The sequence below is a fragment of the Pezoporus wallicus genome, unplaced genomic scaffold (genome assembly GCF_028554395.1).
Source record: "Pezoporus wallicus isolate ANWC-B61680 ecotype Strahan unplaced genomic scaffold, APGP_CSIRO_Pwel_v1 contig_7963, whole genome shotgun sequence".
NCBI lineage: Eukaryota > Metazoa > Chordata > Aves > Psittaciformes > Psittacidae > Pezoporus > Pezoporus wallicus.
Window position 1 is genome coordinate 208,942 of NW_026637601.1, and position 13,602 is coordinate 222,543.

Sequence of the window (13,602 nt, forward strand, 5' to 3'; positions counted from 1 at the left end):
AACAGCTTGCCAGCTCTAACCAGCCTGCCACGGCTGCTGCTGCTGCTCATCCCAGCTGCTCTCCGGTACCACAGAGCAGCAGCAGCCATCCAGCACCGCTACAATTCACTTGGACAGACAGAGCTGCCCTCCTGTCTCCGAGAAGGGGACAGACGGAGCCGCACCAGGCTTGTGCGGCTGCGAGGGCCCGAGCTGCTGCCTGCGACCCACAACCAACACTGGTGGGACACAGCCTCTGTACACTGGTCAACCCTCTGCATCACCTCCACGCGCGCCGCTACCAAAGGGGCTCCCCCGCACACGACTCGCAGCTGTCTGTCCTCCTTCCGCAGGAGCAGCGCGGGCCTCCGACTCCTGCGCCCGCCCCGCGACGGGCACGGAGCGACGGAGCCAGCGCCGGCCCGGCACCGAGACAGCCAGCAGCGCTCCGAGGAGCCGCGGCCCCCGCTGCCCGCACACGGGACGGCCCCCGCTGCCCGCACCGCCGGACCGCAGCCACTACCCCGCGGGTGGCGGCTCCAATCCTCCCGCCCGGGCTCCGCCGCCGCCGGGGTCGTCGTGCGAATTCGGCGGCTGCGGCCGGGCCCCGCCATGGCGCCGCTGCTGGGCCGCAAACCCTTCCCGCTGGCCAGGCCGCTGCCGCCGGGGGAGCCCGGGGAGCGGTTCGTCATCCCCCACACGCAGGAGGCCTTCCGCACCCGCGAGTATCCGCCCGGCGCGGGGAACGGGGACGGGGCGGCCGGCGCGGGGGGGGAGGTTGCAGGGCTCCGGCCGCGCCGCTGTCATCGGCCGCGGCGGCAGCCCCCGGGGCCGAGGGGACCCGCCGGTGCCGGGTGCGGAGCCGGGCTCTGCAGCGCACCCGGTCCTCCAGGGGCCGGGGGGCGCTGAGCGCAGGGGGATGGCAGCGGGCGGGAGCCTGAGCGGCGGCGGGGCGATTGTGCCGTGGCAAGTTTCTGCCCCGGCTCGGGACGAGGCTCCAGGCGGGGACAGCGGGGCCGGAGGGGTCTGGGGCGGCCGTGGAGAGCGGCGAAGGGGTGACGGCTGCCGGGAAGCGGAGGCTCCGGCGTGTGCAGCGGGCACCAGTTGGAAGGGGCTCCTTAACGCGGTTAATGCCGGAACCGGTCCCGGGGGTTGCAGCCGGGTGGTGGGGGTCGGCACCGTACCCCCCTGAGGAACAGAGGGGGCGCAGCAAAGGGGCAGCTCGTCTGTGGAGAGCCCTGGGTTTCGCTCCGGACGGAGCCTCTCCCTCTTGGCCGCTTTTGCATGAAAGCCATCTTTACTTACTACCTTTCTTGGCCGTTCGGCGCGGGTTGGCGTGTGACAGCGGCAGGAAGCAGCCTTGGGCCTGGCCGGTAGCGGTGCAGGCGCTGAACACCTGCGGAGGCAGAGTCACAGTCCAGGTCGCTGCAGACCACTGTGTGAGCAGCCTGGTCAGGGGTTGTGTTGGGACCTAAATCTGAAGGACTGGGAGCGGGAGAAATGCATGAACCTAGATAGGGACGTACCTCGGAGGTCTTGGCGGTGCAGAAGACAAAGGGGCTCCAGAACTTGCACGGGGCCTTGCGCTGGATAGTGTCTTGTTCCTTCAGATGAACGACAGCTGGTGGAAGCCCCTAAGAAGGTTTAAGGAGCTTTGGAAGAAGAAATGCACCTCTTAATGCAGATAAGCATCGCTAGTGCATTCAGCCCAATAAAATGCTCTTGGTTACAGGGTTGGATACTTGCTTTTCAGCAGTATTTGAAATTAAAGCATTCTGTCTGTAACTCCAAAGCCTGCTATCGTGGTGTGTGCAAACCCTAAGCATCCGTGTGACCTGGAGGAAGCCTGTGCTCTGCCTTTCCCCCTGAAGAGTGATCACTGATCAAAGAGATGCAGATTAAACCCGATTACTACTTTTGTGAAGGAAAATGTGGCTTTGAGGTTTGTCTGCCTGGTAGGGACAGCACAGAGCAGTTGTAGGGCACTTCCCGAGAGCGCTGGCCCGGTGGTATGGCTCTTGTGGATCCATGAGTAGGTGGAGGAGGACATATTTCTGCAGACACTTGCATGGTATTAATATTAAGGGAAGAAAGGGGTGGTTTCTCATCTCGCAGGGGCTGTATTAGCTGCAGGGTCAGAAGGAAAGAGGGAACCAGTGCAAGCACTGCTGTTTTAGAGAGATGCTCTTTGCTTGGAGAGAGTACTTCATAGGGCGCTGTAGGAGGTGGGCAGCCTAGCACGTTCTAGAAAGTTCATTGTGGTAGGTAGACGTGAAGCTAAAAAGAGAAACTAAATAATGCTGGGTTTCTGTCTTGCTTTGGTGGCTGTATATAATGTATGCCAGGCAAAAGGTTTAACAGAAAATTACAAGTGAGTCAGTTGAAGGGAAATGTTACCTGAAGAAGACTTGAAGGGGTTTTTGGTCACTTCTGTCTGTCCTTGATAGCGCAGAGGAAGGAATGTTGGTGATGGGAACAGCCTGCAGAGAGGTACACGAGTCCTCACCGTGCTTGTGCCAATTGTGCAGAGGCCTTGAAAAACAGTCTCCTGAACATTTGATTTTCCACCTTGAAAAGTGGTTGATCAGCTCTTCCCCCAAAAGATGCGCCCATCCTTACCCTGCAGCTACAAATGAGGGATTTGGAAGACATTAAAAGTTTTGAAGACTTTTTTTTTTTTTTTTTGTTAGGATTTGCAGCTGTAGTTTAGGTTGAACCAAAAATTAAGATTGGGGTATTGCATATACATCCCCGTGAGCATGTACCAGGAGCATGTGCAGCAGCAGTGAACCGATGGATAATTCTTCCCTGTGAGGGTGCTGAGGCGCTGGTACAGGGAGCCCAGAGAAGCTGTGGCTGCCCCGTCCCTGGCAGTGTTCAAGGCCAGGTTGGACCCAGGGGCTTGGAGCAAGGTGCTCTAGTGGAAGGTGTCCCTGCCCGTGGCAGGGGTTGGAACTGGGTGAGTTTTAAGCCCTTCCAACCCAAACCAGTCTGGGATTCTGTGATAACATGGTCATGAGAGCTCAGGTGTTTATTTCAGTTTCGTATTTCTTTGTAGCTTCCTGTGGCTTCCTTTGCCAGATCCCCCCCAAAATCTGAACCCATTTTGTATAGAGCCCACTGTGTCCTGGTGGAGCCTTTGCCCTATCAGGTCAGACTCGGTGCAAGCCTTGTTGGTTATGTGGCTGTGGACGAGTGGGTCACTGGGAGGCTGGAGGTGGACTCATTCTTGTAGGAGCTCTGTAGGCCTGCTCTGCAGTAGGTGACGTGTCAGGCAAATGCTTCATGCAGGGTATGGCCTTGTCAGGTTCATGTCACCTGTGCAGCCTGTCTGTGGCACGTGTACTGAGCATCTGATGCCTGCCAGACACCACATTTGTTCCGTGTGGAACAGTGTGGGGCTGCTGCAGTGTGTGTGTTCTGTACTGGATGTGATTTGGAAGACAGTCCTGCCAGCTCAAGGGAGACGCTTGGTTCTGAGAGCAAACCAGCCTGGAGCAGCAAGAAGGGGCTGTTCAGGCAAAGCTTTCCTTCAGCCGTCGGCGTTGTGTGGGGAAGCTGTCGTGCTTTCCTCCTCAGATGAAAGCTTGCCTTCTGCCTTTAGTGTTCTGTGTGATAAGCAGCACAGAGAACATAAGGAATTTGGCTGCATGTAGCCTATAGGTTCAAGGCTGTTGTGGTACCAGCCAGTTAAACTCTGGCTGAAAGATGACAGCACCAAAGCTCTGCGCTTCTAGAAGAGCTTTGTCACCCCCCCCGGAGTGGTGTCTTAGAGCAGTGCTGGCCTTCTGGGTAGGTTTGCTGCCTTAGGTGAGGTGGAAACAATTGAGATGCTCTAAAGCTGTTTTGGAGTTGGCAGTCATTTCTGGGAGACGATTAGTTACCCAGGAAGACGTACAGTTCAAATCTGCTTCATAGCTGCCTGTGTGTGGTTGGCTTGTTTACTTTGAAACATGACATTTTTTCCCTAAAAGGGTCCCTTGTTTTTATTCTTTGTTTTCTGCCTTTCAGCATTAAGTGATCTTCAGTGTGATGCAAACAGATGTGATGTGTTAACTGTTATGCAGTGGGTAATCAGCTATTTAATTTAACACGTGTGTTACTGATGGCTCTTGGGGGAGCATTCACAAGCTGGTGTCCAGGGTTTGTTATTTATTACTGTGTTGGGACTCTGTGGCAATGGCAGCTCCAAATGTGTGTGGAGATGGGTTGGTTGTGGCACACCAGCCGTAGTACTGAGTCAGACCTGCTGAGCAGTCTGAACATTCTGGGGTTTGTTTTCAGTCCAAGTGGAAAGGACAAACAGCACATGTGGAGTGGAAAGTTTGAGCGAGAATAAACTTTGCAAAAGCATCATCCTGCCTCTTGCTTTGTGCTTCCCCAAGGTTTCGGAGCAGAACCCGGTGTAGGGAGCTTATGGCAGAGCCCAGAGCAGGGTGGGCACGGTAGGCATGACTCTGGAGCTTGGGCAAGGAATGTGTCCAGGGTCAGTGCCGGACCAGCTGACCAGCTGTAGGTGGAATTGAATTGCATGTGAGAAGGAGAGCTGAGCTGGCAAGGGAAGTTGCTGTATCTGAGGCTTTTGAGTTTGGTGTTGATCTGAAAACTATGAGCCCTGGTATAGTGTGGTTAAGCCTGTTCTCAGAGGTGTGCGCAAGGAGGGGAAACGTCTGGCAGTTTGGGAAGTGATGTTAGGAAGAAGTGTATCTTTCAGTTCCTTTCCAGCTGGAGATCAGCATTTATTAGCTCTCCTTGTTGGAAGGAAAGGGATTTCCTCACAGGTCTAGAGAGAAGAAAGTTGATAAACTGGTAAAAGAGAAGTAGACCATAATTTTATTTCCCAGCCGTAGCTCAAATATTTGTTTGTAGTTAAGACTACTGCAAGTCTGTGAAGGCAGCAGCATCCCAAGCCCTGAGGAAGTGTCTTTCCCCCAGCACTCGTGTTGCAGCAGCTGTGAGCCCTCCGGATTGGTGGTGTCCTCAGACATGCAGAAGGGAAGCCTGGGGGTGAGGTGGGGCTAAAGGCTGAAGACCACCGTTTCTGTGTGTTTAGGCTCCTGTTTGCTGTGAGGATTGAATTTGCTTTTAACTCTTCTTTTTGTGGGCAAGTCATAGGAAGGAGCAGCATTGTGGCTGCAGTTTAGTCCTTATGAAAGTGGTTAATTGCTGTAATTACAGGGGGATACTCCTGTTTTGTTGGTGTTTTCTTTGTTGGATTTTTATTTATTTATTTTGCCTCCTCGTTCAGTCTTGCTACAGAGACTGGTTAAAAACACACCTCTGGTCTGGTCAGTGGCACTGTGCAGATGGGTTCCTCTCTGAGCTGTGGTTACTCCTTGCCATCACTCCACCACCATGATGTGCTTCCTGCCCTGCAGCACCTCTAGGGTGTTTCTAGGGAGACTTTAAGCATCTTTGAAAGCTCTGGGAGGGGTGAGGATTGGCCTGAGAGCTCAAGGCTTTGTGACAGATGATTTGTCAGGTTGCTGATGGGCAGGACACTCCACAAGCAGAGTAAGCTGGGGAACTGTGGGGTTTCTCCTTGGTTTTAAGACCTGTTCCAGGTGAGGGAATGCTCCATCAGTACAGCCTCCTCTGGAGGTGGGTCTGCTCCTGGCTCATGGTCTTGTGTAGCATCAGTTGCTGTGAAGATACCTGTATATCAAGGTCCACAGTATAGCTTCTGCACCTTACTGTGCTTTCCTGTGGGGCTGTGAAGAAATATCAAGGAAAATTGGCTTTGTTGGAGTTGTAATTTCCAAATAGGAATCTTAGTGCAACTAATTTTGGTGGGATTTTTTAATGTCTTGAAAGACATAGGTGATCCTGGCCCTCTACTCTGCAGTCCTGCGACCCCACTTGCAGCACTATGTGCAGTTCTGGTGTCCTCAACATAAAAAGGACATGGAGCTGTTGGAACAAGTCCAGAGGAGGCCACGAGGATGATCAGGGGGCTGGAGCACCTCCCGTATGAAGACAGGCTGAGGAAGTTGGGGCTGTTCAGCCTGGAGAAGAGAAGCTGCGTGGAGACCTCAGAGCAGCTTTCAGTATCTGAAGAGGGCCTATAGGGATGCTGGGGAGGGACTCTTCATTAGGGACTGTAGTGGTAGGACAAGGAGTGATGGGTTCAAACTGAAACGGGGGAAGTTCAGGTTGGATATAAGGAAGAAGTCCTTTACTGTGAGGGTGGTGAGGCACTGGCACAGATTGCCCAGATAAGTGGTAAATGCTCCATCCCTGGCAGTGTTCAAGGCCAGGTTGAACAGAGCCTTGGGTGAGATGGTTTAGTGTGAGGTGTCCCTGCCCATGGCAGGGGGGGTGGAACTAGATGATCCTAAGGTCCTTTCCAACCCAAACCATTCTATGGTTCTAGATGTGAGACACAGTGAGCAGTTTGCTGTGGCTCTGCCTTCACAGGAGCATGGAGCAATCTGCTCATTTATGCAAAGACTCCTAATTAGCACTAGTGCTGTGCTGGGCTGAGCTGCTGCTCTGTTACAAGCATGCTTTGTGCACCGTGCCTGCTTCTCTGCTGGTGAGTGCACTGCAGGAGAGGGGAAGGATGCTGCTCTTACTTCTCCCATGATTTCTCCACTTAAATTACTCTTGGTAAGCTATGGTGACTTGAATAGGCTGCTGCTGGGTAAATTGGTGTGGATTTATACAGTGCTGTTTTTTTTCTGGTAACTGTGCCTGTACATGTGCTGTCCATAGAAAGTATGAAGTAGCTTGTGTCTGTTTACACTCCCAGTTAATTACTGCTTTGGTGAAATGGGCAGAGCATAGCTCCAGACACTTACAGCACAGTAGCTGCTGCTTTCATTCACAGTGCTGTCTGCATTAATTGGGTATTAATCTGAATAGCCAGAGTAACTCAACCTTGAGGCTGCTATGGTATGGGCAGCAGGTCATGTAGCTGGTGGGAAAGGTCCTCATGTTGTGCTGGTGCAGGAGGCTGCTCTTGTTGGAAGTCAAAGGAAAGGTGAATTTCCATGTGATTTCAGTTACAAAGCCCTTGGGTTTCTTCCTCAAAGGATTTCGTGTGCTGGGTGGAATGGTAGCTTGCATCTAGTGTTTGTAACACTGCCCTCAGGCATTAGTAGTAGTAGTTTCCTGTTATTGTGAGGTATTTAGCAGCAGTCGGTGCCATGACTCCTGCACTGCCTCTGATACTGTTTGTGCTTTTTCTGATCAATCAGCCTGGAAAACTGAGAAGTAACTTAGTGCCACAGGACATTCAGCCATGTGTATTCCTCTTGTGCAGTTAGGCTGAACTGACGACAGTGTGTTACCTTCTGTATGCTTGATGAACAGGATGAGCATTTCAGTGCTGAGAGCTTTAGGGCATCCTGGTCTGAAAACCTGTCTGATGTGAGCAGCTTCTCCGTGGTAGACACAGGGTCAAACTGTATGATAGCAGTCCTCAGCCTTGGTGTAGTCCAGTATTAAGGGTTTAATGGAGTTTGGTTTCCCTGTGTTGTGATCGTGCTCTCCACTGCATAAGTCCTGTTTTCCTGAGCTGCCACTTCTACAGAGAGTATGAAGCACGTTTGGAGAGGTACAGTGAACGCATATGGACGTGCAAGAGCACAGGAAGCAGCCAGCTGACACACAAAGAGGCTTGGGAGGAGGAGCAGGAAGTTGCTGAGCTGTAAGTACCAAAGAATAAATTGGTATGTGTCTATCTTCGGGCACTGGGGCAGAATCGTGGGCTTGGGAATGATATGTGGTTGCTGGCTTAGGGGGTGAGGTAAGTAGCTTTTTACTGGCAGTAACTAGATTCTGGAGGTGAAAGCAAGTTAAGTCCAAATTTGATGCCATTGCTAATGCAGTTGAGTAATGTACTTATTTAGTGCTGTATTGTGGTATTGCTAAACCAAAATAGTTCAGCATGTGGTGCTTGGCATATTTTAAAGTTCCTCGAGTAATGGGAATTTTTTTTGGGGGGGGGGGGTAAATTTTGAAGGAGCTAAAGTAAAAATGCAGTAGAAAGAGGCTGTTAAAGTATTCCATTAGTCAGGGCCACAGCTATAATTGGGGTTTCCAGATCTGCGTTGGAATCAAATAAAAAAAATATTTTGGAGTGCTCTTTTGGGGATCTGCTCTACTTGAAACCATAAAGAACAAAGGCAAACCAGTGGAAATCATTGCTCTGTTCAGCCCCCCAGTATTCCAGTGGCTACCATGGCCCTGACCTTACCTTCTAGCACACAGCACCGGCCCTGAAGCCCTGGTTGAGATCCAGTGTCACTCATGCCATAGAAGTGAATTTTCTATAAAGGTGCAAGGCCTTGGCTCAAACAAGGTCTGTAACTTGCTGTGTGATCACCAAGTTGTAGGAGTGATGCCAAACAAATGGTGAACTGGTGGCTTGGACTTCTGTGACTGCCTTTCCCTGGATTTAAACTGGGGAGATGGTCAGTGGTACTGCCTAAGGATGAAATGTTCTACTGCCTCTTTGAAGAGTCTACTCATTAGCCTTAGCCTAAGGAGAAATTTCCCATCATTCGAGGTTAATTGCATCCTTAAAGGCAATAAATAAGAAACCTGCTTGCTGGTAGTCCTAATTCCCATGAGGGTTGAAGTACTACTGTAATCAGTCTTTCCTCTGGAACGTGTTTCTTTAAGAGGAGGGTGCAGAGCTAGCTCCATTAGTTTAAAATCCTGAGACCAAGCCTACTGGTCTGGTGTCACTTAGTTTTGGTTAACAGTGGTGGGTTGGTTGGCTACTTCTGAAAGCACAGAGAAATGTAAATGAAGGATAAATGGCAGATTCTCAATAGCAAATTTAGCTATAGTCTCTCTAAATATGGAGGGCAAAAAAAGGCTGTGGAATGAGATTTTTAGCTTTGTCCGCTTGAAATGGGATGAAAAGCTTCCCAGGCAGTTTGCTGGCTGCTGAATACCTGGTACTAGTCTGAATAAAAAAAGTTCGTTTAGCAGTTTGCTAAAGGGATAAATTTGCTAGTGGCAGCTGTGGAACAGCAGAGAGAGCTGAGGATTGTCAGCCCTGCATCCCGGAGCCTGGAAAGCTAAAAGGGCTGTGGAAAAATAGGGTATTTTGTTCCTCCTTAAAGTAACTTGAAATGGACTTTTTAGCCAGAAAGCTTTATGCAATGGATTTCATAGTCTTCTGTCAGCAGAGACCTGATCTTCTAGAAAGAAAATCAGTCAGGTCAATTTGTAACAGTCATTTCTTTTCTCTATGTGAAAACATTTGAAGATGATGTGGTGAAACACACAAAATATCCTTCTGTGGAAGGATAATTGGATTGTGTTAACCTGCCTCTATCTTGTTCCCTGAGTTAGCAGTCTGTTTGGAAAGAAAGAAATGCCGGATCTTCATCAGCATCATGGTGGTGTTGGTTGGAAGCAGAAATCTTAAACAAGCCCCAGAAACACTACGTGATCTTGGTGTATATTTAACACGTGGTAGAGAGGCAGTTAGTGACCAGCAGGAAGGAATTCACCATCAGCGCTGCTCTTCCAGAACACTTTCTGGTGTTTCTTCTGGGAGGAAGAGTGCAATTTGTATTGTTATGCCAGTTAACACTGTGGGGAGGTGCTGGGGAAGGGCAGCAAAAGCCCAAGGATGTTTGCATGCTAATGCAGTATCTGCCTCCAACATTGTCCTGGCTGTTAATGTTCCCGGACTGCAAAATGGGAGGTGGCTCTGCAGTTTGGCTTTTACTGCTGGAATAACAAAAACTTCTGTGCTTGCTCAGCTTGAAGGAGGAGTTCCCCATCTGGTATGAGAAACTGGTACTGGAAATAGTCCACCACAACACTGTATCTTTGGAGAAGTTGGTGGATGCTGCTTGGCTGGAGATCATGACCAAATTTGCAGTGGGAGAAGAGTGTGACTTTGAGGTAAGGATCCGTTTTCTGTTTTATCCCATGCTTTTCGCACTGAGCTCGTTTTGGATGTCTAAAGGCAGGAGATGGGAAGGATGTGTTAGTCACATCGTCAGAAAGATGGTGAGTTTCTTTTCTGTAGAATCCCCGTGACAGCACCTGCTTTTGAATGCAGAATGGTTCTATAAGCAGAAGCAAGTGGATGACCTATATTGATGGCAAGAAGAAAATGACTGATCCGTGTGTGTGTAGTGAAATAGAGATATGTTTATTATACTGTTTAAATGTGTGATGGTCTTTGTACATATTTAAATACATATAAATACATAATTAGAAGAAGTTAAAAATTATCACCTGCCATAATCCGCTCTAATGTGCTCCCAGGAGGAGTAATAGTAATGTAGCTTGAAGTCAACTGCTTGCAAGTCTCTATGCCCTAACAGTTGGAAAATTCCCTCTGGAACTGGGAATGGTGGAGAAAACTCAAACCTGTTAAAAATAAGGGAAAGGTGTAAAGTGCTGGCAATCTGTCTGGGACATACTCTCAACTGGGGCTGTTGAGAGAGCAAGCTTGCACCATGGGCATACTCCTTCCTCAGGCTGAGAAAGTAGCGTCATTAAACACTGGAAGAACTTGAGGGTTGGCAGTTCTCTCTTTCTTAACAATTTGTACAGAACTTCCAGGTAGGAGTAGTAGAAAGAAACCCTGTAATTGCTTCAAGAGAGGGATCATCCTTCCTCAGGAAGGATGGCAGTTGTTTTGCCAGATTACAGCTTGTAGGTAGTCCTGGCTGCATGTTTCCTTCCTTGGAGTGTTTAAAGCTCATTAGTTAATGTGTTTTGCTCGGGTTCAGTTTTCATCACTATTGCCTTGCAGGTTGGTAAGGAGAAAATGTTGCCTGTGAAAGTTGTGAAAATACATCCCCTGGAGAAGGTTGATGAAGAGGTCTCGGAAAAGAAATCTGATGGAGCCTGTGATTCCCCATCCAGTGACAAGGAGAATTCCAGCCAGGCAGCACAGGACAACCAGAAGGAAGCTATCTTGAAGGAGGATGACAACAGGAGGGAAAGTATGAGTAAGTAGTAAGATAGCATGCTAGTAGATAGCACCTGGAAGTGAGTATTTGAACTTATGTATGTCCTGGGTCTGGGCTGTCAACATTGTCTGGGATGTTTAAGCAGTGTTATGTGTTGAAAAGTTCTGTGGTTGTCGCTAATGATGGTGCAGCTTTGGTGGCATCAGTGCTGTTGGCTCTCAGCTGTTCTTGCCTGGTTTAAAGCAGAAAATGTTCTGTCCTTCTAGGGTATAATACTGAAATCTATGTGAGGGTGGTGATCTAGGTCGTCTTTAGAATCATAGAATAGTTAGGGTTGGAAAGGACCTTAAGACCATCTAGTTCCAACCCCCCTGCCATGGTCAGGGACACCTCGCACTAAACCAGGACACCGAAGGTTCTGTCCAACCTGGCCTTGAACACCGCCAGGGATGGAGCATTCACAACTTCCCTGGGCAGCCCATTCCAGTGCCTCACCACCCTAACAGTAAAGATCTTCTTCCTTATATCCCATCTAAACTTTAACTGTTTAAGTTTGAACCCATTAGCTCTTGTCCTGTCACTACAGTCCCTAATGAAGAGTCCCTCCCCAGCATCCCTATAGGCCCCCTTCAGATACTGGAAGGCTGCTATGAGGTCTCCACGCAGCCTTCTCTTCTCCAGGCTGAACAGCCCCAACTTCCTCAGCCTGTCTTCATACAGGAGGTGCTCCAGTCCCCTGATCATCCTCGTGGCCTCCTCTGGACTTGTTCCAACAGCTCCATGTCCTTTTTATGTTGAGGACACCAGAACTGCACATAGTGCTGCAAGTGGGGTCGCAGGACTGCAGAGTAGAGGGCCAGGATCACCTCCTTCGACCTGCGGGTCACACTCCTTTTGATGCAGCCCAGCATACGGTTGGCTTTCTGGGCTGCGAGCGCACACTGAAGCTGGCTCATGTTCATTTTCTCATCGACCAACACCCCCAAGTCCTTCTCTGCAGAGCTGCTCTGAATCTCTTCTCTGCCCAACCTGTAGCTGTGCCTGAGATTTGGTCTGACCCAGGTGTAGGACCTTGCACTTGACTTTAAGGTGCCTTCCAACTCAAACCAGTCTGTGATTCTATGATGATCATTCTCAGAACAAACACCCTCCAGTTTGGAAGCCTGTTGCTGTGCGGAGAAAAGCTCTAATTCCATTTCATGTCCCCAGCTGACCAAAAAAAGCTTTTTCTTTCAGTTTATCCCCCTTTCCAATTTTCAGCTACTGAGACAAAAAAAATTTGCATTTTTCTACATGAATTTTTTTCTGAGGGGTCAGAATAAAGCATGTTTTGAAACATTATCCCCCGCTTTCGTATCTGTTCCTCCTTGCAGCAGAAGCACTTGGTGTCCAAGCACAGGATATCCAGGGCTTTTCATAACTCTGAGAAGGAACTGTTGAGAGAGGAGAGGAAAAAAGCTTCATGTCCTGTGCAACTTTTCAAAGATGGAATAATAAGATTCTGTAGAAGACATTTCAAAAACTGCTTTCAAACAGGTTGCAGTCCTTTTAATGAATTTATTACTTGTGTAATAAACCATTTACATTTGTCAGTGGCCACTTCTGCATCTGGGGAAGGTGCACATAAGCTTCTCTGATATGCAGAAGAGGAAACTCAGAAATAGCCCAGCAAGCTCATAGCAAAGTCAGGAGTGGAAGACAAGTTCTGCCAAGCTTAATAATTGTCAGCTGTTGCTGATGGGTGCTGGAAGAAGTTCTGAGCTGCTCTGATTTCACTGCAGTCCTCTGTATAACCAGGAAGGGGAAAAACAGATGTTGCAGAAGCAATCTGGTTTTATCCTTTGAAATAGCAGTAGGGCTTGGGGGGGGACTAATCTGAGTTGTTCTCTTGTACTACCTGCTCATTAAAGGCCTGGGAAGTACCTTTTACTTTAAAAACAATTGTTGACCAAATTTACAACAGCATTTGGGGGCTTGGGAGTTAACTCTACCATAGTATTTTGTCCGTTGGTGTGCCTGTTGTGAGGAGCTGTGTTCAGCTGGGTTCTTGCTGGCAGTGCCATTAGAGTGATTGGAGATGGAAAGAATCCCACAGGACTGGGGATTCCTGTGGTGTTTGCAGTTTCTGGCTCAGCTGATGATCTGACCTGTGTGTTTAGTCACGTCTCTAAACTCGGACTGTCCTGCCCTTGCCATAAAAGATGAACCTCAGTGTTTTCAGATCAGGGGTGCCAGAAAGGTCATAACATGGTCAGTAAAAGCAGTGACCGCCGGTCATAGGGGTTGAGGTCACCACACACGAGTTTGCTGCACAGGCTGGGTGTAGGAGCTGTGTTCCCCTGTGCACACACAAGGGGGCAGGGCTGCCCTGAGCATTTCTGCTCCTCTGGTGTCAGATTGGCTGGTTTTGTGGGAGGAGAAAAAAGGAGGAGAGCGAGCTTCAGCTCTTCATTCTGGTTAGAAGTCTGCTGTGCTTCAGAAGCCCAAAATAAGGCTTTATACCAGCTTCGTTGCATCATATGTGCAGTCTGAAGTGGCTTTGTATTTTCAGCTGCTTAGGGAGTGAACTCCAGGAAATGGGCAGAAATGAACTACTGAAGGCAGGTTCTGCAGCTTGAGCTGTAGTTGGAGTTAATACTGCCTTGAAAAAATCCTGAATAAGTGGCAAATAGGAGACTCCAGCACATGGGTGCTCTCTGAGGTTCCCATAGTGTAATGACTGTAAGTTTTA

The 13,602-nt window shown here is 49.4% G+C and overlaps 1 protein-coding gene across 1 annotated transcript in view; it reads left to right on the forward strand.

Annotated features, from left to right (window-relative positions):
* Window positions 1-534: 534 nt before the first annotated feature.
* The window catches only part of BAZ1B (bromodomain adjacent to zinc finger domain 1B), a 49,028-nt gene continuing 35,960 nt past the window's right edge, over window positions 535-13,602 (forward strand). The window contains exons 1-4 of the mRNA XM_057406496.1: window positions 535-704; window positions 7,514-7,630; window positions 9,705-9,849; window positions 10,712-10,910. Of these exons, the coding sequence (XP_057262479.1) occupies window positions 592-704; window positions 7,514-7,630; window positions 9,705-9,849; window positions 10,712-10,910 (574 nt within the window). The 5' untranslated portion in view covers window positions 535-591. The remainder of the gene's footprint in view (window positions 705-7,513; window positions 7,631-9,704; window positions 9,850-10,711; window positions 10,911-13,602) is intronic.